Source organism: Hemitrygon akajei, chromosome 17 (assembly GCF_048418815.1).
Source record: "Hemitrygon akajei chromosome 17, sHemAka1.3, whole genome shotgun sequence".
NCBI classification, from domain to species: domain Eukaryota; kingdom Metazoa; phylum Chordata; class Chondrichthyes; order Myliobatiformes; family Dasyatidae; genus Hemitrygon; species Hemitrygon akajei.
Genome location: NC_133140.1, coordinates 45480968 through 45505938, shown reverse-complemented (window position 1 = coordinate 45505938; position 24971 = coordinate 45480968). Strand labels below are relative to the sequence as shown.

General features: G+C 41.8%; 1 protein-coding gene across 1 annotated transcript in view; it reads left to right on the top strand.

Moving 5' to 3' along the window:
* Nucleotides 1–6369: 6369 nt before the first annotated feature.
* cyld (cylindromatosis (turban tumor syndrome)) overlaps nucleotides 6370–24971 on the top strand; it is a 77627-nt gene continuing 59025 nt past the window's right edge. Inside the window, exons 1-3 of the mRNA XM_073070031.1 lie at nucleotides 6370–6521; nucleotides 9496–10169; nucleotides 21937–22236. Coding sequence (XP_072926132.1) covers nucleotides 9657–10169; nucleotides 21937–22236 — 813 coding nt within the window. The 5' untranslated portion in view covers nucleotides 6370–6521; nucleotides 9496–9656. The remainder of the gene's footprint in view (nucleotides 6522–9495; nucleotides 10170–21936; nucleotides 22237–24971) is intronic.

Here is a 24971-nt window from a genome sequence, read left to right as displayed (position 1 = left end):
CATTCAGGAAGTCCATTATCCAGGATACAATGGAAGTGCCAATATGCATTCAATGGAGCTTTTTATCCCAGCAATGAGGACTGTATAGTACTGAAGACACTTGAGAAATCAAAACAACATGATCCTCACAGTGCTGCCCTGCTTATGCATATGGGAGTAGGCTCTGTTCAGCAGGTAGATGACAGCATCCATTGTGCTCCTGGTAGGCAAACTCCAGAGGGTCGAGGGTTGGGTTGGAGGTGAGCCAGGACCAGCCTCTCTCGGGTCTTCATGATGTGTGAGGTCAGGTCACTGGACAATAGTCATTCAGGACTTCCGTTCGGCACTACTTGTGTACTGGGACCACACGTGATGTTTTCTACATGGTTGGGACCCTTTCCAGGCTGAGACTCAGATTGAAAATGCACTGGAGAACTCCACACACCTGCTCAGCACACTCCTTCAGGACCGTGGGGTTCACAGCATCCAGTCCCAATCCTTGGGGGTGTCTGAGTTTCCCCAGAGCCCTTCTCACTTGTTCAGTAGTGAAGGTGAGTCCATGACGACTGGGGAGTTGGTGGGGGCTGGGAGAGGTGAAGATCAGGACGATAGGAGTTATCATGTGGAGGTGTGGATGGTAGACTGTTGTAGCCTGTGTTGTTCATCCATGTGCTGAGCAGGAGGAGGGAAGGCATTGGTGCTGAGGGAGCATTGGGTGCCTCAGCACCTGGACTGGTGTGCTGAGAAGGTGTGAACAGGAGGGCAATTGTCAAACCTATTGAAGAATTGGTTTAACTCATTATCCCATTCATGGCTGCATTCCCGGGCTCTACAGCTAGGTTGATTGAAGCTAGTAATTTTCTTCTAGCCTCGCCACACCTCCCGTGTGCTACTCTGCCCAAGCTTGTTCTCCAGCTCTCTCCTGTATTCCTCTTTAGCCACCTTGATCTTCTCCTTTAGTTCCCTCTGCACATGTTTCAATTCCTCCCTGTCTCCTGATCTAAAGACTCTCTTTTGTGGTTGAGAAAAGCCTTTAGAACACTGGAGACCCATGGATTGCTGTTAGGGAAGCAGTGAACAGTCCTTGATGGTATTACAGTACCTACACAGAAGTTGATGTAGCCAGTGATGCAATCAGTAAGTCCATTAATGTCTTCCCCATATGGTTCACAAAGCACATTCCAGTCAGTAACCTCAAAGCAGCCCTTCAAGCCCTCAATGGCCTCTGGAGACCATTTCTTTACTATCCTGGTGATAGCTAGCTGTTGCTGTACTTAGGGCCTATACAAGTGCATAAGGTGAATCAGGTTCACCTCATGCCCTTATAATGTAATGAGCTCCACAGGAGGTTTAGCTTTAAGAGGACTCCTAGATCAAATAACCAAAATATCCAGGAAAAGGTAGGGTTTAAGCAAAGTAAAGGAAGGACAAGAAACAGATTTAGTGAGATCATTCCAATGAAGCCAAAAATAGCAATAATGGAACAATGAAGAGAGAATGAACATGTGTCAGAAGAGAGAACTGGAGACGTGCTAAACCTCAGAGTTATTAGGATGGAGGAGTGAAATAGAAGGACGAAGCTACTCAAGGTTTGAAAACAAGGATAAGAACTTTAAATCAAGGTATTGATTAACCAGAAGGTTCAAATGTTGCATTACATGGGATGATGATGTAAACCAAGTTTAATTAGGAACTAGACAACACTATTTTGGATGTTCTTGGCTTAATGCAGAGTGGAACATAATGGTCGGCCAAGTATGTTGCTAACAATTATGGAGATGAGAATTTGGACAGCTGATTTGTTGGTCAGAATAGGGGCAGTTTATATCATTGGACCTTGAAACAAGATACTATTGGTGGTGATATAGACATTAACAGTTTTCTTCCAGGTACTGGGAGAGTTAATTATGTCCACATAGCTGCACAAGTTTTCCAGAGGATAGGAAACATGTTTTTAACTTTACTGAGAAGGACATGGAAAGGCCAATAGATAACAATGCCCACAAAGAGGATATTTGTGAGTTGCCCCATTTGGAAACAGGACCACCTGTGGGCATTGCTGGTGGGAGATTAATAGGGAGATCTCTAATAGAATAACAATTTCCAGAGTTCTCACCAGTTGAGAAATATCATGATCTTGTAAGGTTTCACAAAATTTCTCAGAACTTAAAACTTTTTCCATTGTATCTACTGTATAGCTCTAAACCATTCATACTTTCCTAACACCTTTCTACCACACTCTTTCTTCTATCTTCCTTAACTCATCTTTCTCCATACTAATTTCCCATCCCTGCAACTCCTTGTGTTCCTTCTTGCATTGCTCTGTATTCCTGCTGATCCCTTGTTTCTCCCTCTGCCTGCCTCTCACTCTTTTTACCTGATGAGCATTGTCCTCCCTTTCTTCTTCTGTCAGAAGCTACCATAACAAGCACATTTATTCCTTTCTCTGTCCCTGTTGTTCTGCAGCTCCCTCCTTTCCTCTACCCCTCTCTCCTTATATACCACTCAGTATCCATCAATCTTCCTGTCTTGGTCTTCCTGTGTCTTTCCCCCCACCTGCTTAGAGGTAAACACACAAAATGCTGGGGGAGCTCAGCAGATCAGGCAGCATCTATAGAAATGAATAAACAGTTGACTTTACAGGATGAGACCCTTTATCAGGACTGGAAAGGAAGGGGAAGAGGCAAAAATAAGAAGGGGAAGGAGTACAAGCTGGAAGATGATAGGTGAAACGGGTAGTTTGGGGAGGAAATAAGAAGCAGAGAAATGATAGGTGGACAAGGTAAAGTGTTGGAGAAGACGGAATCTGATAGGAGAGGTGGGTGGTCCGTGGGAGAGAGGGAAGGAGGAGGAGGACCGATGGGAGGTGATCGGCAGATGAGAAGAGGGGAGCCTGAGTGAGGAATGGCAGAAGAGAGAAGGGGATGGGGGAAAATACGGAAGTTTGAAAAATCGATGTTCATGCCATCAGTTTGGAGGCTACTTAGACAGAATACGAAGTGTTGCTCCTCATCATGGTCATGGACCGACACGTCAGAATGGGAATGGAGATTGGAAGTGAAATGGTTGGCTACTGGGAGATCTTGCTTTTTGTGGATGGAGTGAAGGTTCTTGACCGATCTACGTTGGGTCTCATCAATGTAGAAGAGGTGCATTGGGAGCACCGGATACAACAAACAACTCCAACAAATTTGCAGGTGAAGCGTTGCCTCACCTGAAAGGATTGATTGGGGCCCTGAATGGAGGAAGTGAATGGCTAGTGTAGCACTTCTTCTTGCAAGGATGTGCCAGGTGGGAGATTAGTGGGAAGAGATGAATGGGCAAGGGATCCCTGTGGAAGACGGAGAGTTAGGGTGGGGTAAAGATGTGTTTGGTGGTAGGATCCATTGAATACGGCAGAAGTTGCAGAGAATGATGCGCTGGATTTGGAGGCTCAGGGGTGGTAGGTGACGATAAGAGGAAGATGAGGTGAGGGCAGACAGAGGATGGGAAATCCCATACGTTGAAGAAGAGAGATATCTCTTATGTCTTGGAAAGGAGAGGAAGTTCTCATCCTGGGAACAGATGTGGTGGAGATGAAGGAAGTGAGAAAAGGAAATGGCATTTCCACAGGGGACAGGGTGGGAAGAGGTAGAGCTATATATTTTATTTTAATTTGACTTGCCACAGAAGTTTCAGGAACTGTCCCCTCCATATGTATGATCAGAAACCTAAAAGTGGATAGAGAGTGGATGATGCAGTTTTCTTGGTTTCACTGCACTGAACTTGGGGTTAACTCAAGAAACAGAGTTTCAGTCAGTCAGACAGGGTTGCAAAAGGATCAAGGCATAGTTTCAGAGGGTAAATTTCAAACGTTGAGACTTTATGACAGCGTTGATTTCAAAATGTCCTTCAAGAAACTCTCTTAATCTCTTCCTCTCCCTCTCTCTCTCCACCTCTCTCTCTCTCGCTCTTCCTTTCTGTGCTTTTAATCGGCTATTTCTCCCTCTCACCCCCAACACAAGTGAGCTTCCACCCACTCATACCGAAGTACATATATTAGCAATGATTGCATCACTGCAGCTTGACTCAAAAGCACACTTCATCTGTTGCTCCATTATTCCCGACACACTGGAAAATTAAGTTATTTGACAGTGGAACTAACTGCCAACTATAAGGAGCATGCATAAGATGTCTTAGTCAGCTTAAAGGTGAATTTATCCCAGGCTGCAATAGGAGTTGATTGCTTGGTTTCTACATCTTTTCTGGCCCCAGAAGCAGTGCCAGACGGTTAGAGGACAGCAAATGTGGTACTTTTAGCAACCATGTCAAGAAGAGCTACAAGAATAAGCCAGGTAATTATAGGGCAATGAGTCTCACATTTTAATAAATTACAAGGGACAGTAGAAAGCTGCACTTGGATGGGAAAATGGTGGAAATAGTCAGCCAATTTGTGGAAAGAGACACATTCCATACCAATTTCGCTTGCTCTCCCGCAATGTTCACTTCTATCTCTGTGGAGCTGACACTGTGAGACTGCCCCCTGTTGCTGTGCGACAGCGAGTTTCATGGTGATTTGCCCCGCTAATATGTTGAACTGATGCTGAGGCTTTGGGCCTACTCCAGGCTGCTCTGGGAATATGGATCTCAGGACTCAATTTGTTTTGGAATGCTGTTGCTCACTTCTATTGTTTGCAAGATTTGTGTTTTTTTCTCTTTCTCTGCACATTGGGGGTTGGTCTTTTTTTTTAATTGGGCTCCTTCCAGTTTCTTGTTTTGTGGCTGCCTGTAAGCAGATAAATCTCAAGGTTCTATGACCTGTACATTTTTTGGAAATAAATGTACTTTGAATCTTTCAACTGTTAACATTCAGATCAGAGAGCCTTCATCAGAAATGGAACAGCAATTTTTAAAAAAAATTAAACAACAGAAAAGCAACTTAGACTTTGCATGGCACTGTATTTTTCAACATGGAGTGGAAAAGGAGCTTGTAAATCTGGCAGGAGAAGAGGACGCTGGCATTGGTTAGGATGGATTGGCACAACTGGCAGAGAACGAGTGCCAGGTGTGGGCTTGGTGTGGGTGCAGACACACCCAGCCTGAGACACCAAGCAAGGTCATTTGGCTCCAAACAATTGGTTTATTGATCATTACAGAATGTCTCTCGGGTGCTTCCCACTCCCTCCCTTCTCCTTTCCCCTTTCCCCAACCATCTCTCTGCTCCTTCCCACTCTCAGTCCACAATAGAGGCCCATATCAAAATCAGCTTTATCATCACTCAGATATGTCATGAATTCTTTTGTGACAGTAGTACAATGCAATACATAAACCCTAGGACTTTTGCCCAGTACTGTAGAAGAATCAGGTTTGATGACTCGATATACTAGGATAAGAAGAACACAGCAGTCTCAGTGGGTGCAGAGTTACATCTTATTAAAGAGATATGGAATGAGATGGGGTGCGGGTTGAGGGATCTGAACAAATGTTGAGTTTTTAAACCTTGTTGATATTGTTGAGATATCTGAGAAAAGGGGAATGGAACCATGTAAGATTAGATCTAGGCAGCAGATATCTGAATGGCCATTAATTTATAGAGGATAGAGGATGGAATACTCAAGATATGAGGTAACACAGGTATTTGTTTTCATATTTTGTTTACTGAATCATGAATAAACAAAACTGTATTACTGAAATAAAGCTTTCAAAATGTCCGTAATACAGTATCTAGAAGGTCTGACAGAGAAAGGGGTGTTGCTTTTCAAGTTGTTGACCTTTCACCAGTTCACAAAATTACTTTAGTCTGAAAGAACCTCTTGGTTCACTTTCTCATTTTAAACTTTTCCTTCAGTAGTACGTATAAATTTCCTGACTTGCAGTAACATATCGAAGATTACCCAGGGTAAATCTTTCATATTCTGTCCAATTTGATGTGTCACCTTGGTGTCAATGACAATAGGCCTTCGGCATATTTTGCTTGGAAACAATAATCCAATGGAAAGTTTAACATCAAAAAGGGCGGAGTGAAATTATTTTGGCAATAACCTTTAAAGTACAGCTATGCAGCTATATTTAAATACAGGAGTCAATAAAATATAACCTTTCTCATATGAGGGTCTAATTTAATTTCTGTCCGCATGTATAAATTCACGTAAGTTTGTAATTAAACAATTGTTATTTCCATTGTGCGAACAAGAAGTTGCGAAGCTGCGGTAATAACATTGCTGGGGAAATTCCAGCCACATGGTCTGGAGGCGTGACACCTGTCACGCAGGCTCCGCCCCGAAGCCGCAGAGCGATATGCGCATGTCCGTTGGTCGCTGGTCCCTCAATTTGACAGCGGATGCAGCGTGACGCTAAGATTGACAGCGGGATGCACCATTCGAAAAGGGGCAGAAGCGAAGGGCTGGGGAGGCGGGGCTTGTCGACGATACGGCTCGGTGCCGGTGGTGGGTTTCCTTCCGGTGGGGACGTTCTTCTATTTACAGTTGCTCGCTGGCTGTTTGATCTTACCGACCTCTGTCAGCTTTGCTCCATAAATTTCGGAGGTAGCGGGCGGAGCCGGAGTAAGTGAGAGTCTTGTGTGCCTGTGCGTGTGAGGGTGTTCCCGGTGTCTGGAACGCAGAACCAGCGGTGTCGATTGCAGCCTCGCCAGGGCCGAGCTGATCCTGGTCGGCAGCGACTGCGCTTTACTTTTATTTTCCCTGTTTCTGCATCTGCTCTTCCTGAGATGAAGATGCTGCTCCCTGTCTGCTGGCAGTAGGCGTTGTGGTGGAAGCTGCTCACGTTTGCAACATTACGTGCAGCCTTGGCTGAACTACATTTGCGCCCGGGTGCTGGCTGACTTGGATGGGCAGTATTGTATTCGTACTGCCCTTCAAAAGTTCCTTCTCTGGTCAATACTTCAGCTTATGTTTGTAGAGGATAACTTGGCAGTCTATCACACAGGGTTAAATTTGGTTGTGTATTAAATTTAAAGCGACGCATTGGCATTTTCTAACCTTTTAAATCCGCGTTCCATTTTATGTGATGATAGACCTGTTTCAAGAATGTATGTGTAACTGTCTGATGGATAAGGGAAGTATAAATATTAGAGATTCTGCAGATGCTGGAAATTCAGAGCAACACACGCAAACCGCTGGGGGGAACTCAGCAGGTCAGGCAAAATCTATGGAAGTTAATCAACAGTGGGCCTTTTGGGCCGAGACCCTTCTTCAGGACTGGAAAGGAAGAGGGAAGATGCGAGAATAAGAAGGGAGGGGAAGGAGAACGAGCTTCTAGAAGGTGACAGGTGAAGCCAGGTAGGTGGGGGAGGGGAATAAAGTAAGAAGCTCTGAGGTGATCATTGGAGAAGGCAGAGGGCTGAAGAAGAAGGAATCTGATAGGAGTGGAGAGTGAGCCATTCTATCGCTTGTATGGAAAGTACGTTTCCTTTTGAACAAACGTCGTTCGGTTAGTTCTGAGCAAATTTTATTTCTTGAATTTTGGTTTTGGACTCGGTTGTACATAATGGATTTCAGCAGTGTTCTGGGTTTGGCTGGGTGGGCGGTTTAAATTCTGTTATTAAGTTTGGGCTATTGTTGATATTTCCTGTAGTGGAGATTTTACCCAAGTAGGTTGACATGTTGATAGAAATGGGGCTAAGATGGAAAAACATGCAATGTGACAGCAAATTTGGTGGAGCATTTTTAATATATCCGTTTCTCAAGCCTTAGGAAACTTGTTGCAAGGTCAAAACTATAATACTCAACATCTTAGATGGATCATTACCTGGCATTATCCAAAATTTAATGGTTAACACACTTCCATCAGATGTTGATTAAAAATTTCATTGACCTAGCTAGCAGAGGCACCAACTTTCCTCAGCACAAAAATAGTTCCAACCAATTTTTGTTTCAGTTCATAATTTTTAACCCTTTAGCAAGAAAGATGTGATAAACTGAATGTGTTAGGCCAGCAGAAAGTAAAATGTGTCCCTGAAAATTGAAATTAAAACAATTCACACTTGATCACTGGGTGCAGATTACTTCCAGGTCCTCTTTATGAGTAGAATTTAAAGGAGAGCTCTGCTGAGTTGGATTCATAGCAGAGAGGTCCTCCTCCTTCAAAGAACAGTGTTACCCTTCCTCCACCATAGATGCTGCCCTCAACTGAATCTCTTCCATTTCCTGAACATTTGCCCTTATCCCATCTTCCCAATTTCTTAACAGGGATAGAGTTCCTCTTCTCACCTACCACCCCACGAGTCCTCTCATCCAGCATATCACTCTCCGCAGCCTCTGCCATCTTCAATGGGACCCTACCACCAACCTTTCCCCACATCCCAACAACCCACATCTTTACCTTTCCCCTCCCCACCTTTGCTCTACACGGGAATTACTTTGATTTCCTTGTCCATTCGCCCCTGCCCACTAACCTCTTTCCTGGTGCTTATCCCTACAAGTGGAAGAAGTGTTACACTCCCTGCCCATTCACATCCTCCTTCAGTTCCATTCAGGATCCCAATAAGTGCTTGCAGGTGAGGCAGCAATTCACCTGTGAATCTGTGGGGGCCACCGACTGTATCCGGTGCTCCTGTTGCAGTCTTGATGAGACATGATTAGAGTAAAAGGCCGCTTTGTCGAGCACTCTCGCTCCATCTGCAAAAAGCAGGATTTCCCAGTGTCAACTATTTTAATTACAGTTCTCGCTCCCATTCTGACATGTTGATCCCTGACCACCTCTATCCTCATGGTGAGCACTCTCAGCTTGGAGGAGCAACACTTCATATTTGGTCTGGGTAGCTGCCAGACTGATAGTATAAACATCAATTTCTCCAACTTCTGGTAATTTTTCTCCCTTTCTCTTCCCTCTTCTTCAATTCCCCACTCTTGCCTCTTCTGCTCACTTGCATATCACCTTCCCATGATGCCTTGCCTCCTTCTCTTTCTCCCTTGGTCCACTCTCCTCTCCTATCACATTCTTTCTTCTCCATCCCTTTATCTTTTACACCTATCACCTCCCAGATTCTTACTTCATTCCCCTTCTCCCCCCACCCCACCTGATAGATGAAGGCTTCATCTGTCACTTTCTAGTTTGTACTCCTTTCCCTCCCTCTCCTTATTCTGGTCTCTTTCTCATTCCTTTCCACTCGATGAAGGGTTTCAGGCTGAAATATTGACTGTTTATTCATTTCCACAGATGCTGCCTGGCATGCTGAGTTCGTCCAGGGTTTTTTGTGTGTGTGCTGCTCTGCTGAACTGGTTCTATTCAGTTACATTAGGACAAAACCAAACATTTTCTGTTCCTAATACTAGTGGATTCCATCTCAAAACCTTGCGCTGACATTTGTAAATTCTTTATGACTGTATAATTTAATAACAAATGTGACTTGAATTGTATTTTGGAAACTTAATTCCTGCTTGGTTCACTGATGATTTTATCTTTGAATAATTTATAACACATGCTTTCCTTGTATTAACGACAAACTAATGTACACATGCACTAGCAATTAAATGGTTTGAATGCTATTGACATTATTGTTTCTGTTTCCTCAAACAGGTGAATCCCTGATTTTGTTTCTTCAAGAGTTTGGCTTTTTTTTCTATGAAATCTATTTAATACGTCAAAAATGAAGTATGGGACACTTCTCAAGACCCTTTCAATCATAGCAACAGATTGACTTTAAGATACAGTCTTGACTAACAACAAAAGTTTGCGTCATGATGAGTACAGCGACATGGAATAAGGACAAATCCACTGTGGGTTATGATGAATGTCATGAAGAGCCCAGATATTACCTAGTTTCACAAGACTGTACTGCAGGTGAAAAACACAGCAAAGCGTTAATAAGACTTATAAAGGGGACCATGTTGATGCTAATTGATAGAGTCTCTCAACTGCCAAATGTTCACAGTACCAAGAGCAAAAGAGGACTTATTACCGTGCAGTGCTTAGAAAGCCCGTACGCCATCATGTTGGTTGATGAAAAGGATTTACAAGAAGTCGAACCTCAAGTAGCTGAACTGCTTTTGGCAGTTTCAGCCTGTGATGAGAGGTACACATTATCCAAAAACAAACAAAGACTGCAGAAAGCACTCCAAATTGATTGTGGATCAAAGGTTAATGTTCAGCTGAGACTTGGTGGAGAAAAGCTACCTGGTATAGTAAAATTTAAGGGGCCACTGCTGCAGAGTACAGTGCTGTGTGAAATGTGTTTTGGAGTGGAATTACTGGTAAGTCTCCTTTTACATAGTGTAAAATTGTTAAGGGGATATTGGCGGAGTGCAGCTATTAAATGTCTCTTTGCTTTCTAACTTGGGCATTGAATAATGGAAAACAGCAATTCTTCTGTCCATTGATGACCCCGCCTCCAGTTATTATGCAAGTCTTCTCTACTAAAAGCTATTCTTTTGCTGGGTTGTGAAGTATTTTAGCTGTTGATAGTTATTGATCTCTCTGACTTTCAGTTCATTTATCTTGCTATCTTGGCTACCTTTTACAGATTATTAATATGGCAAAATTTAACAAAGGTTTGGGAAGTTCAAAATTAGAACAGCCAATTGATGATTTACATTTGCTTTATTTAACTCCAGTATTTGTGCAAAGTCAAGTGACCACATTATTGTTATAATAACATAGGAATTATTTATTTAGTAGCACAAAGTGCAACAGTTTGCCCAAGTTTTCTAAAGTGTTTTGTGTTTTGTTATCCTGTGTGTAAATCCTGGTAACCACCCCGTCTGTCTTTGTTTTGTCTTTTCCACTAGCACCCCCAACACCTCACTCTTTACCTCATTTCCCCCCTTCCTTGTGATCTGCCCAATGCACACACATTGGAAGGACTGATCTGCTGACCAGTTCCCCTCATCACCCCCTTCCCTCTGCTGTATGGTTCACCATCCTTTCCTATCAGATTCCATCTTCTTTAGCCTTTTGTCATTTCCACCTATCACCTTCCAGCTTCTTACATCACTCCTACTCTTCCCTTACCTGTCAATTATCCCCTCACCTGTATCCATCCTCCACCCTTCAAAGAGCCCCAACTTTCCCAAACTTTTTATGCTGGCTATCTGTCCCATTTCGTTCTGATCTTAATGAAGGGTCACGATGTGAAACGTTGACTATACATTTCCATCCACATGTGCTGCCTGACGTACTGAGTTCCTCCAGCTTTTTGTGTGTCGTTATAAATCCGAATTGTTGTTTTCAGAATAAACAATACTTGGAATTGAATAGAAAAGAATGAAATGCCTCCAAAGGGGGAAAAAAAATATTTTAAAGTATCCAGTAGAATTTCCTTAATCTGACACACTGTGGACCTTGACATTTTAAAAGGAATACAGGAAACAAGGACACGTTAAGTTTTAAGGGAACACCAGAATCAGGTTTAACATCACAGGCATATATCATAAAATGTGTTGTTTTGTGGTAGCAATATACTGCAATACATAAAAAAAACTATAAATTGCAATAAGAAATATATAGCAAAAGGAGAGCAAAAAAAAATTGAGGTAGTGTACATGAGTTCATTGTCCGTTCAGAAATCTGAAGATGGAGGGGAAGAAGCTGTTCCTAAAGTGTTGAGTGTGTGCCTTTAGAAGGTTCCTGCGCCTCCTTTTTAATGGTAGCAATGTGAAAAACCCGTGTAGTGGGTGATGGGGCCCTTAATAATGGGTGCTGCCTTTTCATGGCATTGCCTTTTGAAGATGTCTTTGATGCTGGGGAGGCTGATGCCAATGATGGAGCTGCTGAGTTTGCAACTTTCAGTAGCTTTTTCCAATTCCATACCAGTTGGAATCCTCTCCACAGTAAAATTATAAAAATTTGATAGAAACTTTGGTGACAGAATCTCCTCAAACTCCTAATCAAATATAGATGCTGTCGTGCCTTCTTTGTAATTGCATCAATATGTTGGGTCCAGGATAGAAAGGGTCACACCGAGGAATTTGAAACTACTTCAAAACCTTTCTACTGCAGATCTTTCGATGAGGGCTGGTGCGTTATCTTCCCTTCCCATTCCTGGTCCATAATCAAATCTTTGGATGTGGCCCTGAGATCCCTCTGTTTCTCACACTAACATACAGAGAAATACTAGGAAGCTTCCAGTAAACCACAGTGGTTGCAGGAAATCTAAAATATAAAGAGAAAATACTAGACATTTTCATGACTGTAAATTGTTGAACTCATTGAATATTTCCAACAATTTCTTTGTGAAAGGCTATAAAATAGCCTGTTAGTATTTGATAATTAGAGAATATGTACACAACGCTGGAAGAACTCAGCAGGTCAGGCAGCATCCATGAGAAAAGAGTAGCCAATGTTTCAGGCCGATTCCTGATGAAGGGTCTCGGCCCGAAACGTTGGCTACTCTTTTCTCACGGATGCTGCCTGACCTGCTGAGTTCTTCCAGCATTGTGTATGTATCCTTTGATCCACAGTATCTGCAGTTGTATTTTTGAGTATTTGATAATTACTACTTTATTAACTATTATTTTCTGACCTTTTTTGATCTGGAGGAATTTTTAATTACAACTGAATTGTACATGTTCAAACTATTTTTTGACTTCAGACTTCTACCGAATATCACTCAGGTTTTTTGGGTCATGACATTTACTAAGAAACTTCTGCTTGTGCACGTGACAACTTAGTGATTGTGTAATTTGTATTAATAGGAACAGTCTATTCTTTGAAGTGTTCATTGTAAGTGTTTGTTCCTTTTCATTTTGCCTGCTTTTTCTTTTAACATAGCAAATTAATTGGTGAAAAGACTTCTAAGATTGTAGACTTTACGGGATCCAGTGCCTGTGTCAGGAAATAATGGTCATAGGCAAAAGCTACAAAGTGTTATAATGTGCTGCTACAGTCTTAGAAGCTATGATGGAAACAAAAAGACTAAATTAACTTTTGTGAAGGGTAATCCCCCACGTCTACATTGGGCCACCTTTGCACTTTTTTTTCTGTGATTATTAATGAAATGGACAAGTTAGCAAGATTTTTATTCTTTTAATTCCTGTATACTGTTTAATCATTTATAAATTAGTTTTTCTTATACAATCAGGTGTTGGATGTTTCTCAATGATTAATAAAAAATATTTTGTCTTCGTCCCCAAATTCTACCTGCTGGGATTTGAACCTTGAATGGATTGTCATAGTTTATAAAATAATGTTGCTTGTAATGAATTATAATCTAAATGTGTTGCATTGATGATGCCCCATGCTGTAGCCCTAAATGGTAACTCTTGATACTGTAATGAGTTGCACCAATCTCAGACCGTCACCAAACAGCATTTTGTTCTGTTTTTCAATGTTGCCTTTCTGACTCACGCTGATAGTGGTCATTATCATTGTCAGTAATAAAATTATGGATAATCAAATGGAGAACAACAAAATGCACAGGATTTCAGTTGTTTTGCATGCAGTACACTTTATGCCTGTTGTAGACAATGACATTGTGGATTCTTTGGTAGTCCATCTTAGGATGCTGAATTCACAAACAAATATTTCATAATTTTTGAAACACTGATTGAAGGTAGTAGCTTTCAAGCTTTTCATTCATGTTAATTTTATATTTGCCTAATTAGTTCTTCATGTACATGAATAGGACAGCCAGGTTACTCCTCTTCACTATGGGTCTCTTTCCCCTGCTTCCTCTGCTGATGTGGGAATCTCAATACAAGTTTTTAAAAAAGTAGTAACTATAAAATACTAACTGGTCACTGTTTTATAGCTTTTCATGGAAGGGCCTATTCGGCACTGTATCTTAATAAATAGTTGGAAGTATTCAATGAGTTCAACAATTTTCAGTCATGAATATTTCCAGTATTTTCTCTTTATATTTCAGATTTCCCTCAACCATTGTAGTTAATTGGAAGCTTCTTGGTACTTCTCTGTAGGTTAGGGAAGAGGAACAGTGTGATCTTGGGGTCCATATCCATGGATCTCTCAAAATTGCCACACACATTAAGAAGGCACATGATTCATTGGCCTTCATTATTTGGAGGATTGAGCTGTGAAATAATGTTGCCACTCTAACTCTGGCCAGACCACACATGGAATATTGTGTTCAGTCCTGGGGAATATTGTATTCAGTCCTAGTTGGAAGGATGTGGAAGCTTTCAAGAGGGTGCGGAGGAGATTTACCTGGATTAGAGAGTGTCTTTAATGAGAACAGGATGAGCGAGCTTGGGCTTTTCTGTTTGGATCTAAGTTGGTGAGACGTGATTTGATAGAGATATATAAGATAATGAGGCATAGAAAGAGTGGACAGTAAGAGACTTTTTCTTGGCAGAAATGGCTAATCCAAGGGCTTATTTTTAAGGTGTTTGGAGGAAAGTATAGTGAGGATGTCAGAGGTAGAATTGTTTTACAGAGAGTGGTAAATGCTGGGTGTGGTGGTAGAGTCAGATACATTGGGGACATTTAAGTGGCTCTTGGATAGATACAGGGATGAAAGAAAAATGGAGAGTTATGTGGGAGGGAAAGGTTAAATTAATATTGGAGTAGGTTGAAAGTTTGGCATGGCATTGTGGGCTGAAAGGCCTGCACTCTGCTGTTATGTTCTATGTTAACAGGTTTCTGAAAAGAGATTAAGATGTTTAAAACAACCCATCCATTCTTTAGCTATGGTATTCTTCCTAGTCTCATGCCCATCTACAAGACAAAATCTAATCTATTATTAAAGGTGCTAGAAATTAAAATAGCAAATGCAGCAAACATGGGTAGATGATGGAGGGAAAGAAGCTGTTTCTAAATTGTTGAGTGTGGGTCTTCAGGCTCCTTTAGTGCCTCCCTGGTGATACTAAAGTTGTCTCGGTGCTCCAAAGCATAGTGGAAACCCAGTGATATTACTTCTGCCGTAGACCTGTTGCGGTTGAAGATGAATTGCCATATGTCCAGGTCTCACAAGGCCTTCTGTAGGTTGTACCTTGATCTCTAGTAGGACACTGATTAACACTCTTAAATCTAGCCCTCAGCAGACTGCAAATTTCCTAGTTCATCTAGGGCTTCTGGTTTGGGGATCATCATGTTTTCAAAGGTACATACTCACCCATGCAGGCCTAGATGAAGTAGTTGACAGCCATGGTATTTTATTCAGAGCTGAAAATGAATCCCCGAATATGGTCTAGTGTACCAATACAAAACAGAGCTATAAATGACTTTGCCTCCCTTGACCATATTTTCGTGGTCCTCACCACTGATACTGCCTGTATGCTTGGAGAAGTACAGCCAAGTGATCGGACTTGTTGAAGTGCAGCTGGGGATGGCACAGTCGGTGGTGTAACAGTGTTGGAGTGTGTTGGCTCCTTCAGTTCTGCAGGTTACACCTTGGCAGTGTGTCAGAGACTTCCTCGAGCTGACCTGATTGAAGTCCCCCACACCGATCTGGAAGGGGTCAGGCTGCACTGTCTCACGGTGCTCAGCTCCTTCATGTCAGCCTGACACTTGACAAGGGAGGAATGTACACTGCCTCCGGGATGATGGCGGAGAACTTCCTCGTCAAATAGAATGGACGATGCTTGACTGCCAGATGTTCCAGGTCAGGGCAGCAGAACTAAGACAGAACCACCATGTCTGTGCACAATATGTATTACTCATGAAGCTATCACTGCCTCTCTGTCTTTACCTGATGCTGCTGTCTGGTCCGTAAGTTGGATGGTGAAGCCTTCGGGCTACAGCATTGTGTTTGGAGGGCTGGGGCTGAGCCATGTCTCTGTGAAGCAGGGTACACAACAGCTCCTGATGTCCCTCTTGGACTGCAGTCTTGTTGTAAGCCCGCCTGTGGTATTTTCCGGAGACATTACATTAGCCAGGCAGATGGTGGGGTGGGAAGCCTTTGGTCCCTGTGCCTCAGTTTTATCTGGAGTCCTCCTTTGCAGCCTACTTGCTCGCTACATGTTCTGGAGCCCTGAGTCTGTTAGTTCTAAAGATCGCTTGCTCATTTAAACGGCTTTAAACAATATTACGACAGTCTCTGTGGCTTCACAATTTGATGATCCCCTTAAGAGCTGCACACAAAAGATCACCTCTCTCTGGTGCTATAACCTCCCTGCTTGAGTATTCAATTACCCTACTAATGAGGGCTAGTATCCCATATGCTGCCTTGTCCACATTTTCTACCTGTCTCTTCCAAGATTTTTGGATTTGCACACTTTTCTAGACTACCTCCTACAGCATTACCATTTGTACTCGCAAAATGAATTACCTCAAATTTATCAGGATTAAATTTTGTCTATTTCCCAAACTCCTTCACATTCTCATCTATATTTCCCCATAAGTCAAGACTAATCTCCACACTGGAAACAGCTCCACCAGTTTTTTGCAAGCTTGCTGATAATGCCTCCTCCATCCACTCCTGAAATATTTGCATATATTGTAAAGCAGATTCGGTTAATTGAGACATTTCAGGATTGGTGCATTTTGGCCCAATTAAGTATCTGCCCCTATTAGCTGAAGTTTCAATGAAATTGTTAAAAGGTATTAAAAAAAACTCAAACTATTGTTTAATTGAGTAACAATTTATGTATTTAAATGTAATACAGAACATTTAGAATACTATCAATATCTCTACAGTACTAAACAATTGTGTATTAGTTCCTAATAGTTAATGACAGATGAACTTATCTGCTGTGTTCTTTTATTTGACTGTGAGTGAACAAGATCAGCACAGACACCTGGTGCAGATAATGGACCTCCTTAGATGATTGCATCCTCCAAATCTTCATTTTCATTGTAACATTCCAGATCATTGTCAATACTTTCAAATTCTTTGCAACTCCTAACTTGTTGAAGTAGTAAAATCGTTTCATTTTCACTTCCAGTTATTTGTGGCATCTCCAAGCCTGAATGCTTGAAACTGTAATGGACAAAACAGTTTTGAATTGTTTTACTGCTTATTTCTTGACTGCTTATCAGTGACAAAAGTCACTGTTTTTGAAGACGAACACAAGACTGATGCTATTTTAAAAACTGATTGCTCTAAACATGGTGTAGCGTCAAAAGGCCAAAGAAGTGCACATGGCTGACGCTAGTTAGAAACTATTTGGCAACAGTTGCCTACCCCAATTAAGTGCCATATTGTCTCAAGTAAACCTAGGGAATGTTGAGCTTGAAATTCTGCCCTGTGTTCGTTTAGGAAGAGAGACAACCGACACCTGATTATTACAAAACTTGGGTTTATTGCAGAATTCGTAACTGGCACAGCGAATCCCCGGAGTCGCTGGAGAAGGCGCGTTCCGTCTTCCCCTTACAATCTGCTCTTATTTATACCCCTTTTCCCCCAGCACAACCCCCCGCTACATATTAGGTAATATCGGGCACTTGTGTCCATCTTATTGGCCCGATGCCATACACTCACGAGTTACCTGTTTCTTTTGTTTACTGAATCGCGTGACACTAGTAGTTTCGGTGTAGCGGAATCCCCAGTTTCGCTTCCCCCCTCCCTCGAATTCCGGTCTCCTAATATTACGTGAGCCACTCCTGACCTGTAATGGCAGTCTCGAATTAACCCTAACATTAACCCTAACACTCCCTCCCTTGGCCTCCCAGAGGCCACATCCCTTACAATCTTTTCCGCGGCTGCCGGGATCAGGCAGGGAGGTGAGCGCCCCCCGGCACTCTTTGGCGTGTCCTCCCTATTTGCTTATCCTGATTTGTCCGACCTAGGGTCACAAAATATGGGTAGGGGTTCCCTAAGCATCCGCAATTTTTACAAGTAGCATGCAACATTTCAGAAAACTTATTCAAGAACAAATTCACAATCCCCCCCTTGCCATGGTCCATTTCAGTCCGTGTCCTCCCATAGCGCGTCCGCTTTCCGGGAGGGCCATGTCCTCCCCTTCCACCGGGAACAAGGGTGCCTGGTACGCCGGTGGAGGTCCATTCTTTCCAGTCAAGGCTCGATCTATAGTCCGGATGACTAGGGTCCTGATACAGGGTATGCAACAACAACCACACGTGATAAAGATAGCAATTGAAATAGACAGTCCTAGAGCCGACTGTCCCAGAAACGCTCCCCACTTACCAAAGGTCTTATTCAGCCAATCTACCACTGGGTTGTTTACCCCAGATTGCTCTTTCAGCTCGTTGGCCAACGCCCGGAGTTCTATCAGGCTCTTAGTCAGCTTTCCGTCTGGTCCGCCCCGTTCCCCACCAAACATCATCCCAGGAGGCACACCACTGCCCTCCCGCCGTTCGTTTATTGGGAAAGATGGGTGGATACCCTAGTCCGAGTGCCGCAAAGGGACACATGTAGACTTCGTATCCTTTCCATCCGGCCTCTGAACCTCCCCAGCAGTCAATCACATCACAAAGGTCAAATTGAAAAACTTTATCCCTCTTTGGGTCGGCGTCTAATATCACTCTGGCCCCACAGGGGTCCGGCGCTCCCTGAACGAGATGTCCCAGGAGAGCGGTGATACTTGCCCACCCCAACATCCAGCCACTCATCCTTGCCCGTTTCCTTCCCCGTGCCCTCTTCGTCAATCGTTTCAATTAGATTAATTTGGCTTCCTTTTGCGGATCTGGAGCAGTGAGAAAATGATGCCAGTTATTGTCCCCCTCCCTTCTTACCTTTTAATGCCCTGTTGGAGACCTTGGTGACAGGGTATAGACCATGCCACCGTTTTTCGTTCCAGGTGAGCTTCCCCGGGTCTCGGAGGAACACTTCCACTCCTACCTTGATGGTGTCCGACCCCTGCGGCTGCTCACTGTTAGATTATTGAACTCGCACAGTTATCAATTTTACCATATTTCTAAAAACTCTCATATACTCTGTTACTCAACACACAAATGTCTGAGTTTTGGTAACTCGAAATTGAACTGCTCCATGGCTCCCTAGTACACGGAGAGGATCAAATGTGGGACGGTCGCCTTTCAAAACCTGACCTTCGCGTGGGAGATTTCTCCTCTTAACAACCAGTCTAAGGTAGGCGCCGTCAGTATCCCTGTGTACTACGGTGTACCGCGACACTTTTCTCCTCCTCACTCCTGAGACTTTTATGCCCTTCGTGGGCGGCGGGTACCCTCACTCAGAAGACTTTGCACCGGCGGAGGATCCTTCTAAAAACAGTTAAGAGTTAGTACTTACCAGTCACGATTCTGCACCGGGAATGATCTCTCCGAGGGTAATTTGGGGTTGGTGAGGATCCGTCAGCAGACAAGATCTAACTCAGTGATTTAACTATCTAGTGGAAGTCTTCGATATAACAGGCACTTCCTGACCTTAGTCGAGCTTGCGGCCGCAAGTTGTCTGCTGTCGGACCCGCCAGCCTGTGTTGTCTCTCCCTCCCCACGTCGGGGTCACCAAATGTTGGGCTTGAAATTCTGCCCTGTGTTCGTTTAGGAAGAGAGACAACCGACACCTGATTATTACAAAACTTGGGTTTATTGCAGAATTCGTAACTGGCACAGCGAATCCCCGGAGTCGCTGGAGAAGGCGCGTTCCGTCTTCCCCTTACAATCTGCTCTTATTTATACCCCTTTTCCCCCAGCACAACCCCCCGCTACATATTAGGTAATATCGGGCACTTGTGTCCATCTTATTGGCCCGATGCCATACACTCACGAGTTACCTGTTTCTTTTGTTTACTGAATCGCGTGACACTAGTAGTTTCAGTGTAGCGGAATCCCCAGTTTCGCTTCCCCCCTCCCTCGAATTCCGGTCTCCTAATATTACGTGAGCCACTCCTGACCTGTAATGGCAGTCTCGAATTAACCCTAACATTAACCCTAACAGGAATCACGACTATTTTCTTGATTTAATTTTTGTTCTTTGAATTGTGCCAAATAAATGGCTTCTATAATTAACTGATAGTTAAATTAACCGGAACCCACAGTATTAAAAATGGCAAGGGTCCCAACAAGTGATCCCCATGTAACACCAGAAGCATTCATCACAGAAACAGCTCTCTCTAGGGTGAGGCCAGCATATCCAGTCAGTCAATTAATACGGTCAGTCAAGGAAGCAGAAAACAGCCCCTTGTTCATTACGCTTCTGAAATTGGGGTTATTATAGAGCAAGAAACAATATGCTTATTGAGAGAGTACACCTTGAATCAATATTATAGGTAGATGTCCTGGAACATTCTGATAAACTCTAATCCTCTTGTTACTTTTTTTTAACAGCCATGTGGAATTACACTTTTCCATAGCATTTGGCCCTTTTACAGTATATAATTTAGTTGTCAAGCTTCAAATTTCTTCCAAGACTGATACTAAAACTTTACCTAAAATAGTGTGTGGGAGGATGAAATTGGGTATAAGTATTGTGCATAAGGTCTTGCATGAAGATTATTTTTTAGAGTATACTAGTCTACTTTTGTGAAAGCTCTCCAGCCTTGCTAAGTTTAAAATTCATAAATCTTTGAGTTCTTATGCTTAATAGCCTTAAAATTCTGTTACTTATTATTTGTTTTAAATTGTGTTTGCCTTGTGTATGCCCAATCCCCGTTACATCAGAATCTGCTGTAATTGCCTACTTCTACAAATCTTTGCCTCAGTCCTAGATGGCCAGCCATTTATTTGCTAATTCGCTGTTGCCTGTTTCCTTGTGTTTTTTTTTGCTTCTCTGAAGTTTTGATACATGGCTTCATTGGAATGCATGGGTTCTGTTTTCCTTCTGCACTTGTTTGATGGCAAAGGAAAGATTCCCTTCTAAATGAAGCACTGTTGCACTATTTTAGGTAAAGTTTTTAGTATCAGTTTCTGAGGGCCCAACATTTTAGGGTATTCTGCCATCTTGCTTGCATAATGCAAAATGTTTCATCAATGCAGATCTCGACCAGGAATGTGAAATGGTACTAGTAGTAAATGAATGTGGACTTCACTGATCCTCTGGAAACCTGGGATTTTTTCTATATCAAGTTTTAAACACAGTTAACTATCATGAGTGTTACCCTTGCTATGTTATGCCTTTGTAAAATAGAGGCTCTTTGGTGTTTAATATGCTTTCACCACTTTTGTTTCTGTTTCTATTTGTTTTCATTGAAGTTCTATATTTAATTTAGGGATGCAGTGCGAGATTAATATGGGTTTAATAATTTCAACAATTTTCAACAGAACTTGGATCCTCCTCTTGATGAATAGTAGTTTTATTTGTTCTGTTCAGTTCATACTATCAAAGTAAGAATCTTGTAATTTCCCTAAGTTATGTTACATAATGTTAAAATAATTTCCTCCAAAAAACTCTTCTGAATCTGGTTGAATTTTTTTTTTACATTTTGAGAGCCATTGATGCCCATAGGTTCAAATGCTATTGCAAGTAGATGTGGAATCACACCTTGAAGCATCATGCATTACGAGAGGTCCTCTAGGTTCAAACAAAAACATGATTACCTGAAAATATAGAGTAAGGGAGCATTCCACAAGCGAAACGCAAAAGCACATAAAATGATAAGGGACACACTGCTTTGTGACATAGCTCATTCATTTTGCTTTACTATGTATCGCCAGGTGCTGGTTAGTTGGTTTTTATCCTCTGGACATTTACTTTCATTTAAAATGCAGCACCTAATCTCAAATTTATCTGTAAGGCAAATATAAAAATAATGCTCTTCAGAGTGTGACCATGATGAACAAGCAATTGTTTTTTTTTATATATATATTGTAGGCTGTGTACAACCAATTAAAATGGAATGAGAGGGAGAAGCAGCACAGAAATAGGCCCTTTGGCCCATCAAATCTATGCTAATCATCAACCACCCATTTGCACTAATATTACATTAATCCATCTATGCAACTGTGAGGCTTGGATGAAGGGTTTCAGCCCGAAATGTCGTCACTACTTCCTCCCATAGATGCTGTCTGGCCTGCTGAGTTCTGCCAGCATCTTGTGTTTTTATGCAACTGTGACATTCTTTTAATTTGTAATTCATGTGTTCAGTGCAACTATCCAGTGTTAATATCACTGTGGTTTAAATATGTAAGCAGTTGTTTCATTTGTATGAAATTGTCAATATATGCTTCAATCAGTGAATAACAATGTGTTTGTCTCTGATTTAACAGGAAGAAGGCAGGGGTCATGGCTATACAGATGGTTCATACAAAGATGTACAATTGTTTAAGTGTGATGAAGATTGTGGAGTATTTGTCCCTTTCGACAAACTGGAGCTTGTTGAAGAGGAAGGTGGTATGGAACACGAAGCTGCAATCATGGAAAGGTTTTGCTACAGTGAGAAATCAGCTTTGCCAATTAACTCAAGGGTGTCTGCAACAATTGAAAATGAAGTAATGTTTGGTACAGTCGTATTCTGTGGTCTACTGCCTGGAAAAGAGCGATATGGCTATTTTTTAGGTGTCCAAATGGTGAGATTTCTTATAAATGCATTCTGAATTTTGTCTCCAGGTGGAGCCTCCTTTGATTATCAACCATTATTAGCCTTCCTCTGATGTGGTGAGGATGTCTCCTGTAGTGGGAGAATGTAGGACCAGAGAGCACAGCTTCAGAATACAAGGGCCTTCCTTTCGAACAAAGATAAGGAGGAATTTCTTTAGGCAGAGGGTGTGAATCTTCGGAATTCATTGCACATGTGTCTGTGAAAGCCATGTCATTTGGGATATTTAAGGCAGAAGTTGATAGGTTCTTGATTAGTAAGGAAGTCAGAGATTACATGAAAGCAGGAGAATGGGGTTGAGAGGGAAAATAAATCAGTCATGATTGCATGGCAGAGTGAACTTGATGGGCTAAATGGCCTAATCATACTCCTATGTCTCATGGTCTTATTCTTGTTTAAATGTCTCCGCTCATCACCCAATGGTGAGACAGTTTTTATGTGATGCTTGTTTAAAACAACTACTTGCCGCTATTGCTTATGCTGGCTCCTATTTGTGTACTTAGATACTCTAGATTGATTGCCTCCAAGGAATTTGCAAATTAATCTTAGGAAGAAGAGAGAACAGGTTACATTGTGCTTAATTTTGGTCTGTCAGTTACTCTATTAGTGCAGGTATGTTTTAGTAGCCCCAAGGACAAGACAACACTGGAGACCAGCTCACTGCTGCTCCAGATATTGTTTTAAATGTCTTTTGATCAGAGACATTTATTAACAGTTCTAAAGGACTTGTTTTTAAATAAGCATTTTTCTTTAGAACTGAACTTAAAAGGTACCTTTTCTAAAACAAAACCTGTTGAAATGTCATTAAAAATATTAATCTTAAGTGGAATAAAAAGGGGAAGAAAACAAACCTTTTACCTGTTCTTTTTGACCAAGATTGGAAACATGCCTTGCATTCTATATACCTGTCATCCCTGGACTGCATCCAGCCAATCCACTCAGTGTATTCTGTTGATGCTGGCCTTGGTGCTGAGTCTAGTGCTGGAGTAATAGGTCAGGTGAGGCAGTATCTGGATTCCTATCTGGATTCCAGTCTGTTCTTGTTGTTCACATTGTAACTTGTGGGTGTGGAGGTCAGGATTGAACTGACCCACGCTCTATTAATAATTCCACTCGGAATGGTTGGCTGAAAATCTGTATTTTCTAGCCCGTCTCACCACTGTGTATTTAAACTTTTACTGAGAAGTTGTTTATATTAAAGAAGGTTGCATGTAATGCTCCTTGATTGGGGAAAAAATAGTAATGGAAAGGCTTGAATCAGTTTCTTTTCCCCCAAATAAGAATTGTTTTCATGTTAAGCACTAACTCCAAGTTGTGGATTATGGCAGCAGCTTCTCCCAGAGATATACTGTTGACCCGGAGTATTAGCCAATATTCATACTATCTGCTTTCCAATGCTGCTGGGGAACCATTTAGTCTCTGCAGTAGATTTTTCCCATGGTTCCTTTTTTTTGTGTGTACAAACACAACCAGTTATATTCTGAAAGATGTCAGTTGATTTTATATTCATCTCAGTGATTCAATTTAGATCTAAAGGAAGTTTCAAAACACATATCTTAAATATTAATTATAACTTGGATTACAAAACTGGAGTTTAGTTTTAATTTCATTTATCACATATATTGAGAGGGTATGCAGTTGAATATTTTGTTTCCAAGCTGTATTTTAATGCGAATAATATTTGACCTATCTTAATTTATCCAAAAAAGATCTCAGCAAAGCCTATTACATTAAGAAGTTATTAGATTAAGCATTTAGTCTGTGATGCTATTGATGGGCTTTTGCTTAAAGTTGTCTACCTTGACTGATCAACCTCGTTATTGTTGGTAGGATGCAGCAAACTCATGCACAACAGTTTGAATATTATCTCATGCATCTCCATGATTTCCAGCATCTGCAGGTTTTCTCTTGTTTGAAAATTACCTCATCTGACTTGTACTGTATGGTTATACCGGTGTAACTAAATGTTCCTTTGACCTTGTTACTCTGCATTTTCTTCATAACTTTATTGAGTGCAGCGTGAATCCTAGACATTTCTTGAATATTTTCTATTTCAGAGCAATTTTTATTGTGTATATTCCTATCTTTTCTTTACTCTCTTTACACTTTATAAAACCAAATAAGCTTAAATTCTACCTTCCATTATTCTTTCTAAAGTACTTAGCCCAAATTATTCTCTGATTTTTATGTTCTGAATTCTGTGCCCTTGTAGTCTGATGTCATCATAAAATTTGAAAGCTGTATATAGATATTTATGTAAGCTAGAAATTACACTCAGTGGCCACTTTATTAGCGACTTCCTGTACCTAATAAAGTGGCCACTGACTGTGTGTTCATAGTCTTCTGCTGCTGTAACCCAACCACATCAAGGTTCAACATGTTGTGTATTCAGTACTGCTCTTTTGCACACCACTGTTGTAACATATGGTTATTTGAGTTACTGCTGCTTTCTTGTCAACTTGAACCAGTCCAGCCTTTCTCTGACCTCTCTTATTAACAAGGTGTTTTCACCCACAGAACTGCTGCACACTTTTTTTTTGTTTTTTCGAACCATTCTCTGTAAACTCGAGAGATTGTTGTGCATGAAAGTCTTAGGAGATCAGCAGTTTCTGATCCTCAAACCACCCCACCTGGCACCAACAATCATTCCACTGTCAAAGTCACTTGCACCTCTTGACCCTTATGTCTGCTTGCTTATATACATTG